We start from the raw sequence: 14,207 nt of genomic DNA, 5'->3' as shown, positions 1-14,207 counted from the left end.
AAACCAGATGCTTTGATTATGTTCCAGTTGTCAGTTTTCCTATGTCTAAGCTCTAACTTCTAAACTACCTACATGGACCTACGCACCAAACCATTTTCTCCTGCCCTGCTTTAGAAATTAAATGTTTCTTTTTTTACTTTTAAGAAAAGCCCCATCTGCTCTTTTTATTTTTAAGAAAAGCCCCATATGCCCATTTTTTACCCCTTGCTCAGGAATCCTTTTCTGAAAGATGGAAAGGGTATAAATGTTTACCAACAACAGTTTAGGAGTAAAGTGGAACCTGGGGGAGCTGGGTGTAAGACTCTGGGGGACTACTGTGAGGAAGGTAGCCTATAGGCTGCCACGTCCTCACATTGGGCTCACACATTCAGCTCCTCCTCCATCAAAGGGAGCTTTGTAAATACAGGCCTCAACACCCCAATCCCAATAGTCATGTGGGGTTTCTGGACACCATGTTTGTTTTTCATAACACTATCTCCAGGATACTGTATCTCTAGGACCTGATATAGTACTGGCATGAATTGGGGCTCAACAAACGTTTGAGTGGATTATTGAGTCCCATGAGTTTTATTTAGTGACTGTGAGGCATCTCACAGTAAAAGTGATCATGTTGACAAGCCACTGAGCTAAGTGTTGCCGAAATATCCCGTTATTGGAACTCTGAGGCCCACGTCAATTTGCCACTTGGTAATTAAGAAGCTTTCTTTTCTGACTGTTTCTACTTCATTATTTCACCTGGCTATAGTCAGATTTACATATTAGTTAAGGTTATGATTTATAGCATCTTTTATTTCATAAATAACTTTCCATGAGTGAAAGTGGCTAGAATCAGTTGGGGATTTCCTAATGATAATTGTCTATCTCTACAAGAGTGGACCTCAATAATCAACCAGGAAACCCTGGAAGAAATCTTAATTTAACATTTTTCAGATAAGTTATTTTTAAATAATAGCATCAGATATTGGGTTACCAAAAAAAAAAAAAAATGCTCAGAGTTTCCCCATATTTCGATTTTCCATTTTATTGAAAATTGCAGAATTTCACTTTCTCAGAAAGAAGAAAAAATTGTAATCTTTAAATTTACAATATAATTTACAAAGTGCTTGGGCACTTTGGACGTTGTGAAAAGTGTTTGGGTCTCTCTCATTCAGCAAATACAAAGAGAAAAATAAACCTCTTTATATAATAAGCCCCACCTCATCTCATCTCCTCTCTGTGCTTTTGTTTCTTCCTGCCCTAGGCCCAGAAACAATGGAAGAGCTTAAATGGGACATAAAAGTCAACCCAAAGCCCAATGTCTCTGCTCCATCTCCTTAGCCTGTTTTCTTTTTCTCAAGCTGCAGACAGACCAGTGGTCAAATACATCCCAGCTGGAACAGAAGCAGGTTAAGGTGGCTCTGTCTTTAGAAACCAGTAGGCCCTGAGGGCTAATTTGACATTTTGCCAGATGCTACTGGGCTAACCTCCTCACCCAAGGTGCTTCAGGCATTTTCTACAGACCAGGGAAATCTGTTCTCCAACATCCTCTTGGAGCTTAAGGGAGGCTCTTCTGAGGTTGCCACCTGCTAAGGACTAGGCTCTGTGCTGGCCCAGGTTACTGATGGGTGGTGAGGTGCTCAGAAGTGGGACGCCACTCCACTTACCTCCCAGAGATGCTGCGTGTTCCTCACCGCGCCCGCCTGCACCTTCTCCGGGGGCAGGAGCACGCCCTGGAATGGCCCAATCCAGGTACCCTGTTGTATCCTTTGTGCCGCGCAGATGCCATACGCCAGGCCCGGCACAGTACTGGTGCACAAGCACACCTCCCTTGGCAGGTCCCGAAGCCACTCAGGCAGCTCCGGTGGAGGTGCGGCGGCCGCGGCGCTGCTGGTGCCCACGAGCCGGCGCAGCGAGTGCAGCGGGCCGTGCATGGGGCACTCGCCGTTGCGGTTGTCCGCGCACATATCGCAACCTGCAGGAGACACGCGAGAGGAAAGGAAGGAAGAGGGTTAACCTGGTATCTGAGGCAGCTTATCATTTGCTGGTAGCATCTAAGCCCGCCAGGATCGGCCACCTGTGGGGCGGGGTGGGGGGCCGGTGACGCCACGGGGGCGCCGAGGCCACCAGGAGTAGGAGAGAAGGGCCCGCGCCTTAGCACCCAAATCTGCCTGGTTGGGACCCTGGGCTCCAAAACACGTTTGGAGCTGGATGCTGATAACATCTTCGCGCTCCGCACAGAACCGAATGCCCAAGGCCTCTCCTCCAGGTTTCCACCTCTCTTTCTCCCTCTTTCTCTGCCTCTTCCCTTCTCTCTGTCACCCGAGAAGCCAGGTCCAAAGACTTCTATCAGGCGTTTCAGGAAGTGTTTACCATCATACCCGCCACCCAAAGTCCGTCTTTTGTCCAATCTGATATTTCAGAGATTCTACATTGGTCTTCTGAGATTTGGTTTTCCTCTTTTTACAATTTGAGAAGAGACGTTTTAAAATCACCAAGGCAGGTGGGCAACAGACATCGCGTCTTCTCAAAAACCTGCGCAGGCAGAGCCCGCCTGGGGCAAGGTTGAAGCTCAGGTCCCAGCCCCTGGAGGCTGCGGGGAAATTGGACACTAGCCTCTGACTTCCCTGCCGTCGCCCACTTCAGGGATTCCAGCCAGGAAGGGGCGAGTGGAGACTGGGAGACTGTTCTGGGGGGTTAGGTGTGTCTGTAATTGCGCAAAAGCTCTTCTCAGAAGCAGAAACTAAGAGCAAATCTAATGATCAGGGTAATGGTTCAATGGAGAAGGCCCAACTCCTGACCTCTTCCGGCTGATCCTAAGGCGAAATGAGATTATCTTTTGCAGTAAACTGAATGAAACTATTGCTGAAGCTGTCCCACTCCGACTTTCTCCAGAGCAACCCTGAGCGCAAGAGGACCTCCACCCTACAGCGGGCTAGTCATGAGCACCCAGTGTCCCTCAAAGGGGCCAGGCAGCCCGGGGGGGGGGGGGGAGCAGGAAAAGAGACCGTGCTGTCGGACCGCAGTGCCCTCCGGGTTATTAATGGGCCTGACGGAGCCGCGGTGTCTGCGCCCCGGCGCGGCAGGCCTGCCCAGAGGAGGCAGCCTCGGCGCCCGCCGGCGCGACCTGGTCTCCCAGGCCCACCCTCCCTGGGGAGCCTCAAGCAACGCAGTCTGGACTCGTAGAGATGGTGAGATGCAGTCACCATCAGATGTGCCGGTGCTGGGACAGCGGCTCTCAGGGCCTGAGGCACCTGCGCTGGGCCTTTGTTACAGGTAGGCCTGATGGATCACCCTGGGTGTGTCACTGTGCAGAAACACTCAAAGAACTTGTAATAATGTGTATTGGTGAGGAACTTTTCAGGAACAGGGAATCACAATCCATTATGATGAGCAAACCCACCACTAACCATTTACCTCACAGCAGCCAGGATTGACTATGTGAGCATCCTTTCTCAGTGGAAGGGATGCCAACCAGCTGGTGGTCCCCCTCTACTCCTTCCCCAGATAGCCCAAGGAATGAGGGAACATTCTGAATTCGACTTCTTGGAGTCCATCACCATGCCTCTCAGGTGAGAAGCAACCACCTGTTTTTGCAGGTGGTGAAGTGTCTGAGCCTCCCTTAACACAAAGGTTTCTCTTTGTAAGTGACAAGCTAATATTAAAACTGTTAAAGCTACACTTTTGAACCAAGGGCCTAGACAGAAGTAGGCAAACACTTATCCATAAGTCAGCTCCTCCAAAACACACATATTTCACACACCCTCTCAAGCTTTTGATAGTCAAAATAAAAACTTAACAATGTGGGAATGGAAAAAGGAAAGACAATACCTTTACTGAGTGCCTACTATGTTCTATGCATATATCTTGAGCCATACTGCCACTATAGTATCATGATTCTTATTTTGCAGATGAGTCAAATAATGCATCACCAGAATTGCAAGTTGACCAATTGTGAATCAACCAATAGAACTGAAATAGTTCACTTTACTAACTATTGGGGAGAGGCCACAAAACTGCTTTGGCATAATTAAGTTACAGAGATATCTCTATTTCCCACACTCTTAGATTATGGGGAAACTAAGATAATGGATAGGAAAGTAAATAGCTAATGTCCATAATTATGAATGTTAGTGTCTAACTTTGGAGATGGCCTTTCAGCACCTAGCAAAAATGGTTAAAAAAACAAGTGACAATAAGCAAAGGCAATGTGCCCATGAAAATAAATATAAATCACCCTCAGAGAGTTGCTTAACCGATTTTTTCTTCCTGGTTGACTCAATGAAGCAAAGGGTGAGAAGCAAAAACATTTACTATTCATACTCCTAATGGCCTTTACCAGAGATTCTATCAACTTCCAATATCTCCACAAACAAAATCGCATCAATTAAATCAGTAATAAAATAAGGAGCAATAAACTCCAGCCACTATCCACCACAGACAAGAAGCACACTTCTAATAATATTTGTAATGAATGTCAATAAAACTAAAGTTAAGTTCTTTCTCCAAGAAGTCCTCTAAAGCCCTCTCTTCAAGTCTCATGAAAAAAACAAAACAAAAAAACTTAATAGTAGTATTTTGCAGAGTACTGAAAAAAACCTAGGCTCCCCCAATACCTTAAAGACCACTTGTACATTAAGTCCACTGTAAAGTAGACAGATCCAATCCACTTTAACTAACCCACCCAACATGAGTTTAATTTGTAAACTACTTTGAGTTTTATCAAAATATTCTGCCCGAAAAGTTGGATTGCCAACTTTATGTTATATGCTAATGTTTTTAATACAAAAGATCTCTCTATCTAAAAACATTTTACTTCTTATTTCTTAGAATCCCAGAGTAGTTTGACAAAGTTAAACTCAGTAACTTACTTCCCAGGGTTGACAAATATGTCACAAGTTGACAAATATTTTAGTAAGGTGTTTTCTAGCCAGCCAGCCATAAACACCTACATGAAAAGATTTGACAGAGAAGGTTAAATCCCCAAACTACTTATAAATATACATACAACACAATATATTATATATGTCACCATTATATATATGCACACATACACATTCACATTACACACAGCATTTCAGTCCAAGCAATACATAAGACAAGTCCAGTTGCATTCATAAGGAGAAGACACATAAATATTCCCACTTTCAAAATCAGAGATGGAGTTTTTATACAAGTTCATAATTATTATTCATAAAAATTTCAATATGTATGAGATTTTCATATTCTCCGAGAGAGTCTTCGAAACCTGATTTTAGCATTAGGGAGTATAAATTATCATAGTCCCCTTTCTATCTTGAGCTGTCTATGGGTCCCTGATTCAGGCACGGGATCATCATTAGGTTGCAGACTTGTTCACCTACTGACTTCAGAAGGCCTGTCCAAGTGGAGAGCAGACTTTCACTCTTCCTTTCATATTCTTATTGTGTGAATTTTTTTTACAAGTGTATTTACTTTTTATCATTATCATTTTAAATGAATCTATATTAAGGTAAAGGGGGCAAAGCAAGCCATAGTTTTCTTTTCTGGATTTTCATTTCTCATTCTAGGAAAAGTGAAATATAAAACGCTCCAGGGCTTTTGGTGTATGGAAAGGCCCAAAGGTACGTATTGGGCATAGTCAGAGCCGGCGAGTGCCCGCCACGCCAAGCCTTTCCTCAAAGCCTCTCCAATGCTTCTGCCCGACTTTACTGCGATCTGTTAGCTGAACCGAAGAGTAGAGATGAAAAGCTTGCTTTCCCGCCTGGGCGGCGGTACAGGCTTGGGCTGTAAATCCTCCCTGACCGCTGAGGTTGCAGCCCTCAGCCCGTCAAGCTGAACCCTAGAGGCCAACGCCCATCGATCTGTGCCCGGCGACGCGACCCCGGGAGTGCCGCCTGCTGGCAGAGACGCGTGCACCCTAGGTAGTGGTGGGGATGACTAACTGAACTAGCAGCCAAAGGCAGACTGATCTCGGCAGCTGGGAACCTTAGGACCAGGGTTCACGCTCCCCCACGCGTCAGACCTCACTGTTCTTCCTGCCTTCCCACACTACAGGCTGGATGGAATGGGGGCAGTGCAAATGATGGGCGCGATGGGGAGCCCAAGCCTCGCACCGAAATTTGCGTTGTGAAGGCCTTGTCCCGCTTCTGCACGAGGTGGGTCACCAGGCGTGGCCGCTGCCACCCACATTCCGAAGGCCCCGCTGCACCCTGACACACACTGGGCTCACTTTTCCAGCGAGCAAGGGTCTCCGAAAGTCCCCGGAGCAGTTCTAGAAGCAAATCCTGAGGCCGAGGAGGGTTAGGAAAGGGGAGGCCACAGAAAGAGGAGTCGATTGTGGTTGTGTCCCAGCTGGGCTGCTCTCCTAGCATCCTCTCGGGGACTCCCTCTCTACTGGAGTTTAAAGCTCCCCGCCCCCGCGAATTGCAGATGCGCTAGGCTTTCTCTGCCCCGCCTGGCTGCCGCCTTGGCCCTGGGACCAAGTGGGGGAAACAAAAAGGGGAGGGAAGAAAGGGGGAAGGGAAAAATGTGGATTTTATTTGTCTTCCGATGACTGTATTAATAAATTAAATGGGAGCGCCTGTGTGTGAGGGTGAGAGAATATTACGCGGAGATAAACCTCGCCGGCCCCTGCCCCTGTGAGGCCGCCATATACAATGCGGAGATGATGAATAGGAGTCGGGAGAGGAGATCGAAGCGGGTCTGGGCTGGCTCACTCTCTCCTACAAAACTATAGGGCAATTAATTGTGGCTTGTCCCCTCATCCTTCATCTCCTGGTGGCACATATCGATGGAGATTACTGCTGATGGACCATTTTATCACCTTAAATAAACAGTCGCCACCTCTTCTAACCTCAATCTAATATATGACTCTATGTTCAGTTTCAGGGCGCTAGATAACGAATGATGTAAAATAGCTAAATCATGTGTGTTACAGGATGGGGCTGGGCCAGCACATAAAAAGAGAGAAAAGAGAAAAAGAAAAATAGAACAACATAAAAGCCCACACACCGACTCTGAGCCTCCCTCCCACCGGGGACCGAGTCTGAAATCTAAATCGCTAGCTGGTCACTGATTGTGGAGACGCGGCAGGAGGAGCACAGAGGATGTGCCTAGGTGGCACGCAGAGCCTACTGGTGGACCACTGACCACTGGGTTCCAAGCTCCCCAAAGAAGACTCTGCGTTTTCTAACCCGGATTAGTGCAAGGTCAGAAAACACTCTCCCTTCCTTATTTCTTTCCCAGATCCTATAGCAGGGGCCCTAGCAACCAGACAAGCCAGTCCTAGCCCCAGATTTCCTTCTCTCCCCAGCCCTTCTCCCCAAACTTTTGGCAAGTGTGACGCTGCCAACAGTGGGGCCTCCAATCCTGTTCCTACACTGGTGCCCACACCGGCTCTGTTGATTCATTCTATACCTTGCGCAGGAGGGTTCCAGCAAATCGGAGTGGATAGAGACCCCCAACTAGGAAAGATTAAGGGTGGCTCAACTCTACGTCTAGAAATCCAAAAGGTGTCTTATTTCCCACCTCCCTGTCTGATACTAGGAAGGAAATTCTTACCAAAGCGTATTAAAAAACTAATTGGGCTGTGCGGAAAGACGACCTAAGGTCCTCCGTACAAACGCCAGGCAAGCCCAGTGACGGCGTCTCGCTCCCTTCCAAGAGTAGCGACAAGGTCACACACAACATACCAATTCCCAGAGCCCAAGAAGCGACCGCTGTGCTGGAAGCCTGACGGAAACAGCTTCAAGCAACTCAGAAGCTAATGGGGGCAGTAATACAAGACGTTAAGAAAAGCCCCAGAGCCTCGCCCCCACCCCTTCCCCTGCGTACTACACGACGCAGCACTTGACTTTTAGGAGAAGCAGCAGTAGCTGCTGAGCATTCAGAGCTTCAGTGGAAAGCATGTTCAATCACAGTAAACTGATGCACGGAGTTAGATAACAGAAATATACCGGAGGAGCTCGCTTGGGCTAACTTGCAGTTTGAGCCGTTTTAAAATCTTTTTGTGTGAAAGATCTACAAGCTCCTTCACTATGGCATTTGCCATAGATGGACACTAAAGTTTCAGGGTGAAACAAGTGTTACTGGGTTCTTTTTTTTTTTTTTTTTTTTTTTTTTTTTTTTTTTTTTTTTTTTTTACAGAGAATATTATATATTGCTGATGCCAGGCAAAAGTTATTCTTCTAAAGGGAAGGGAGAAATAAGGAAACCCCTTTCTTTGCCTAGTAAGAAAAAGAGAAAATGTACTGGATACTCTTTAAAATACAAAGTGACAAAATGAAGCAAGGTTGAGTGGTCATTTCACAGATTTCTGTTAGAGGGAAATGGCAAGAAACTAAAAGGAACACTAGACAATCTACACATGATAAATTAATAGGTGCTTCTCTTCTGCCTCCACCCTGCCTCTCACCACACCCCACCCACACACAACAGGGGAATGAGAAGCTTTTATTTTCAGTCTTTCAAGTGATCTGCACATCAACTTCCTAAACCAAGAGGGGAAAGTGTCTCAGTTTTTGCATTTGTAATTTGTTTTAAGCCCCTAGTTAGGTTAAGCTCAATCACTTTTCATCTTTGTAAAACACATCCCATATTTTCATGAGTGCCTAAGCTTGTTTCTCTTGAGAAGTTCCTAGAACGGGAGGCCTGGTCTTCCAGCATTACCCAGAGCTACCTTAGCTTTTTATTTTCTTTCTCAATGTCCCTTTAATTAGTGACCAACTTTGGGTATAACTTTAAGAGGACATTCTAACTTCTTCCCCCACCCCTTGCCCTGCACTCTAAATATTGAAACAGTCCAACTGACTCAAAAGGAGATGCCAGAAGATGAACACAACAGGAATAATTTAAATAAAATCATAACTCATTTCCTCCAATCAGAAAAAAAGATACCTAGGCAATAAACTGGTTCAATATCCATATATTAATTAGTAATCTATCCTAATTCTTTCTCTGACTAGTCTACATTTCCTGTAGTGAAAATATAATAAATCTCAAGACTGCATTTGTAAACAATTTAGGGAGTCTGACACACAGTCAGGGCTTTGGGGTGTGCTGCTGTTGTCTTTTCCAGCACTGTTAAATTCAGAACACTGTGCAAGCTTCATGAGGCATGCCCAACCTACAATGGCTATAATCCACAGAGCAGTAAGAAACGCCTTTTCTGAAGCATTTATTATTTTCCCCACATTTTAAAAGAACTGCTTTGAAAACAACGCAAGTAAGAAATTCATTCGGAAATAAATATTTTTTAAAAATCCATTACAAGAATATAATTTTATAAAATGTTAACTGAAATTTTGAAACATGAGTTTTCTTAACTGCATACAAAATTAGGATTAAAACTCCTATTTTAAACCAGTACTTTACCCTCAGATTGTAGAAAGGAAAAAAGTAAATACAACTGCTTTTATTGTTGTTAATGGGGTGGGGTGGGGGTAGTAATTATTATCTCTGGTTATCACAGCAATTATCTCCAACCATTATGAAAAGATTAATACACCCCAATCACTATGCTAACATCCAATGTTTTCCCATCCAACCAACTACTTTGGGATTCCTTTAAATTGCTGTAACTCAAGTTATTTTGCCTTTATAACAAATTAAGAAGTTTGTGAAGTGATAGATATTCTTCAAGAAGAAACTTCTTCAAAATAGAATAAACGTAAATACTTATGATCAACTTTCCGCATACAGAAGCCAGATGAAGAAAATAGCTGAAATGCATGCTGATCCTTCAAAACCTGTCTTGCTTTCAGTGTGATTTTCTTAGTCTGCTTTAATGTTATCTCCAAAGGTCTCTGGAAGTATAACACTAATCCCAAAGCTTTAGGCATACGTACACCATAACTTCTGAAATTACTCAGAAGAAATGGATATAAAGCAATTACATATTCATGATTTTCATTAAGAGTTTTGCTTCAAAACCTCAAAATGGAACTGTACTTGCCATAAGCATTTGAAAATGTAAATATAGAAACCGAGCAAGAAGAGTCTTGGCGTTTAGATAGGCATTCACAATTTTCTGTAAAGACAGTAACCTTCTTTTCTTAAATTACTGTCACTCTTAACTTTAATAAGTAAGTAAATGAACCAACGTTTCAGGATCAAGGGTGCTCAAAGAATGCGGGATTCTCAGGGAACGACCCTTTCCTGAAGTCGGAAATTATCAGGCATTTTTCTTTTCCTCCTTTTCTAAATAAACAGTAGACCTATGAATAATGCCTGTCTGTAAGGAGAGACCCATTGTCATCCAGAACCTCCACTCGAGTGAGGCCACGCCAGCCAACAGCTCCTGAAGGATTCCGGACAACCCGAGGCCCGAAAATGAGCTTATGCTGTTAACTCCAGAGATGAGGTGTAAAGATAAAAACAAACGCCGACTTCCACGTTCCTCAGAAAAGCTGAGAGTCCCTCCCTCGTCCAGGTTAAGGCTAGGCTGGACCAATCCTGGGCACTCCCCGTAGTGCGATACCAGTACCAGCCCGACCTAGAGCACAGTCCGACAGGAGGGCGGGGGTCTGTATGGCCTGGTTCGAAGGCAGCTCTGGTCCTAATAACTTGGGGCTGTGAAGCAAGGGATGAATTAAGGGGAAAGAGATAACACCAAGGTGCCACCCGATCATCCCATTTCATTTTCTTCCTTCTACAATGCCAGAAAACTTTTGCTACGGTGATCTGGGAGGCGCCCGACCGCATCTTGGACCAGCACCCCATACCCGGTTTCACCCTATTCGGATCCGCCTCTCCAACTGGCGCCACAAGAGAAAGCGCGAAGGTTGCGACTACGTACGGTTGTTGGGGTCGCTGGTGTGCTGGTTGAGTGGGATGATCTCCATGCGCTGCTGGCCGTACAGGTAATAGTCCAGCTCCTCGGCGCTGCAGCGGAAGCGCGGGACGCCCCGGCTATCCCCGCTGCCGCCGCCGCACTTGGTGAGCCCTGAGCCCGAGATAGCGCCTAGGCACAAGTCTTTTGGGGGCAGCGGCTCCGTGGCCACGGTGGCGGCGGCTAGAGGCGCGAACACCGGCAGCTGCGCCACCGGCAGAGCCGAGAGACCCGCCAGCGCGGCGGCGGCGGCTGCTGCCGCGGCAGCAGCGCAGGAGGAGGCAGAAGAGGCTGAGGTGGAGGAGGAAGCCGGGGTGGACGAAGCCGAGGAAAGCGAAGCCGGCCGCGGACGCAGGCTGTCCGGCGGAGGCTCGGAGCGCTCCGGCGGGGGTGGCGGAGGCGGTGGCGGCGGCGGTTGCAGGGGCTGAGGCGCGCCCAGAGGACCAGCGGCCCCGCTGCCTTTGAGCGGGCCGCCGCCGCCTCCGTGAGGGAAGAGTTGCTGCCAGTGCTGCAGGTAGGCTGGGTCCACTTTGAGGAAGGCCGAGCCGCCGGGGTCTCCCGGCTTCAGCATGTCCGACGCCTGGAGCTGGGGGCAGAGAGGAGGGCGCACGTGAGCCAGACCCCGGTCCCGGGCAAGAGGGTCTGGGAGGAGGGCCGCCGGGACCCTGGAACAAGCGCCAGAGCCCCTGGCTCCGCTTGCAGCAGCCGGTTTGGCGGCTCCCTCTTTCCTAACTCGGGGCTCAAAGTTTACTCCCAAGCCATGCCACGCGTGTAGCTGCACGCACCCTACACTGCCTCCAGCCTGCGATCTCAGATTGCACCGTGCAAGGCTGGCACCCGGTGAGAAGGCGCTTCCCCGCGGAACTCGGCTGCAAGACGCAGCCCCCGCCCTCAGCCAGCGCCCTGGAGCCGACCCGAGCCGAAGTGGCGCAGCGCCCGAGCTGCGTTGGCCTCAGGCGCTGGGAGGCGGGACAGTCTCGCCCCCCGCCCCCAACCTGAGACCTCCAACCACCCTACCCTTGGGGCCCCAGACTCCTAGCCCCAGGGGAGCCTCACTTTACCTGGAAACTCAGAGCCACTCGGAGCCGCGGCGGGTGTGTGAGCGCTTGCGGGGTCTGGGCTAGCGAGCCGGAGGGTGTGCGTCCCGGGTGCGCTACATGCCCGCAGGCAGTGTGGGTGGAGAGCCTTAGAGATCCCGCCGCCAGGAACCCTCCAGGGATTTGAACGAGGAACTTGTAGGCCCGCTGAGGGCGCCGGAGGGCAAGCGTACCCGAGCCGGACGTAGCTGCCGTGGGCTGCTGGAGCTTGGCCGGTGTCGCGTCCCGGCTCCTGGGCTCCACTCTGGAAACCTCCTGCCTGGACACGTGGGTTTTACGACAGCACAAAATACAAGTGTGTGCGTGTGTTTGTGTGTGTGTGTGTGTGTGTGTGTGTGTGTGTGAGAGAGAGAGAGAGAGAGAGAGAGAGAGAGAGAGAAGGAAAGTGGGGTGGGGGAGGAGGCGGGAGGCAGGCCAGAACGAAGGGGAGGGGAGAGGGAAGAAGGAAGTTCTAACTCGGCTGGACCCACTTACAGCCCGTGCGCCTCTCTCGCACAAATACCTCCTCTGCCCTCCCACCCCCCACTTTTTTTGGTGTGACGTCTCCAGCTCGCCTGTTGTCTCTTTCTGTCCATATGAGTTTTGTAGGTGCCGGAGCAGTGCCTTGATCCTGAAAGCAATGGGAATGCAGAAACCAGAATGCATCTCTGCAGACGCTCGGTGTCCGCTCCGGAACAAGCGCGCGCCGCCGGGCGAGTAGACCCAAACCCGGATCGAGTTCGCACTTTATCCCGGCTGGGTTTTTCCTGGAGTGCTGCTGGGTGCCAGAGTCGACTTGCCCGCCAAGCAGCCTCTAACATAAATCCTCCAGGGAGAAAAGCTGGGGGTAGGTTGCGCTGGAGGGAAACCCTCAGACTGCAGCTGAGGAGCCAGCTTGGCGATGTGGAAGGCATAGGATCGAGGGTCTCTAAAGAGCAGATTGTCATGGCGGGACTCCAGCCTGCCCGTAGGGCTGGGAGGCGTCTACAATGGAGTCTGCACACCCTAGCGCTCAGCCAACTCGCTCTCGGGTTGTCTTCCTGGAGGGCTGTCCCCCTCTTCTTGCTGGTAGCTAGAGCCAAGTGTCCAGAGCCAAGTCTGGTGGTACAACTGTTCCTGGACAAGGGCGAAGCTGTTTGCCTTCAGCTTCCTGGGGGAGCTGCCCAGGTCAAGGATAGGTTTCTCTCCCCAAAACCTGGCTTGGAGGTGCAGGGTAGGAGCACAGCTCTACTCCCACGTGCCCTCTCCCAGAGCTTTAAACTCCAATCACCCTTCGATGGGCGGTCTAGCATTCAAGAATTAGACTTCCCCAGCGTCCCCTGGCAGCTGTGGTAGGGGGCACCAATGGGCTGTATGAAATTGACCCACCTAGGCCCTTTCCCTTAGCCAGAGTTCAGTCCACACCTCAAAGAGAAAATATGGCATTTATCTTTACTCAAACAACCAAATTTATTTAGCACTCGTCACTCTGAACAATTAATAGCCATTCTTTCCTAATTTCTGCTTGTTTCTTTTTCTCTTCCCACCACTCATTTTGTTCGAGCCTGGGAAATGAGCTGTTCAGACTTTGTCCGGGTCTCACGCAGGATACCTCGATGCTGATTGGAACAGAGTTGGACCGAAAATGTTTTGACTGGCATCCTTATGACATGGTCATCTGTCATCCCTGAATAGATTGATAGCACCCAAGTCTAAGGCAAACACCACAAGGGAAAAGCCACCATGCTGTGGACCCCCAGGCTAACCAGGCAGTCTTCATAGACTTTGGACAACTCCTTCGGGAGAAGATGATGAAGTTCCAGGCCCACTTTAAATTAATTGGCTTGAAGAGTGGCTTCTGGGCCAGGGAAGGAGAAAACTCTTGTTCTCACATTCTCTCAGTTCATTGTTGAGAAACCAGGATGTTTCTCTGTTCCGTGGGAAAGGCAGGAAGCTCTGAAGATGGAAGTCCCAACGCAGAGGCAGTGGCCCTTTCTTGTTTATTCCCCAAATTGGCTATTTCCAAGCTCTTGACTGCAGGACTTAAAGTCCCAAAGAATCCTTCCCCTCGTCCTCTAAAAAGTCTCAGGATTTTGAGATGCTAGTTACTACAACTGCTTCGGAGGCCTTATGACCACATTCTAGGAAGTTGTTGTTGGTGGTGTGGTGTATTTTCTCATCGTAGTAAGATTAGCTGACCCGTTACTGAGAACTTTGAACGTGCCAGCGCCATAGGCGTTTAACGTGCATTTAGTCCGTTTGGCAGCCATGTGAGGCTGGCATTGTCCTTACCTCCTATTACAGATGGGGACCAAGGAGGTTCAGAAAGGCCAGGTAGGTTGCCTGAAGTCACGCCACTAATGAGT

The 14,207-nt window shown here is 48.5% G+C and overlaps 1 protein-coding gene across 1 annotated transcript in view; it reads right to left on the bottom strand.

Annotated features, from left to right (window-relative positions):
* Prdm6 (PR/SET domain 6) overlaps positions 1–11,357 on the bottom strand; it is a 97,325-nt gene extending 85,968 nt beyond the window's left edge. The window contains exons 1-2 of the mRNA XM_027949367.2: positions 10,754–11,357; positions 1,644–1,951 (exon numbers count right to left, since the gene is read on the bottom strand). Of these exons, the coding sequence (XP_027805168.1) occupies positions 1,644–1,951; positions 10,754–11,357 (912 nt within the window). The remainder of the gene's footprint in view (positions 1–1,643; positions 1,952–10,753) is intronic.
* Between the last annotated feature and the right edge of the window lie 2,850 nt (positions 11,358–14,207).

This window comes from Marmota flaviventris, chromosome 5, assembly GCF_047511675.1.
Source record: "Marmota flaviventris isolate mMarFla1 chromosome 5, mMarFla1.hap1, whole genome shotgun sequence".
NCBI lineage: Eukaryota > Metazoa > Chordata > Mammalia > Rodentia > Sciuridae > Marmota > Marmota flaviventris.
This window is presented reverse-complemented; position numbering and strand designations above follow the sequence as displayed.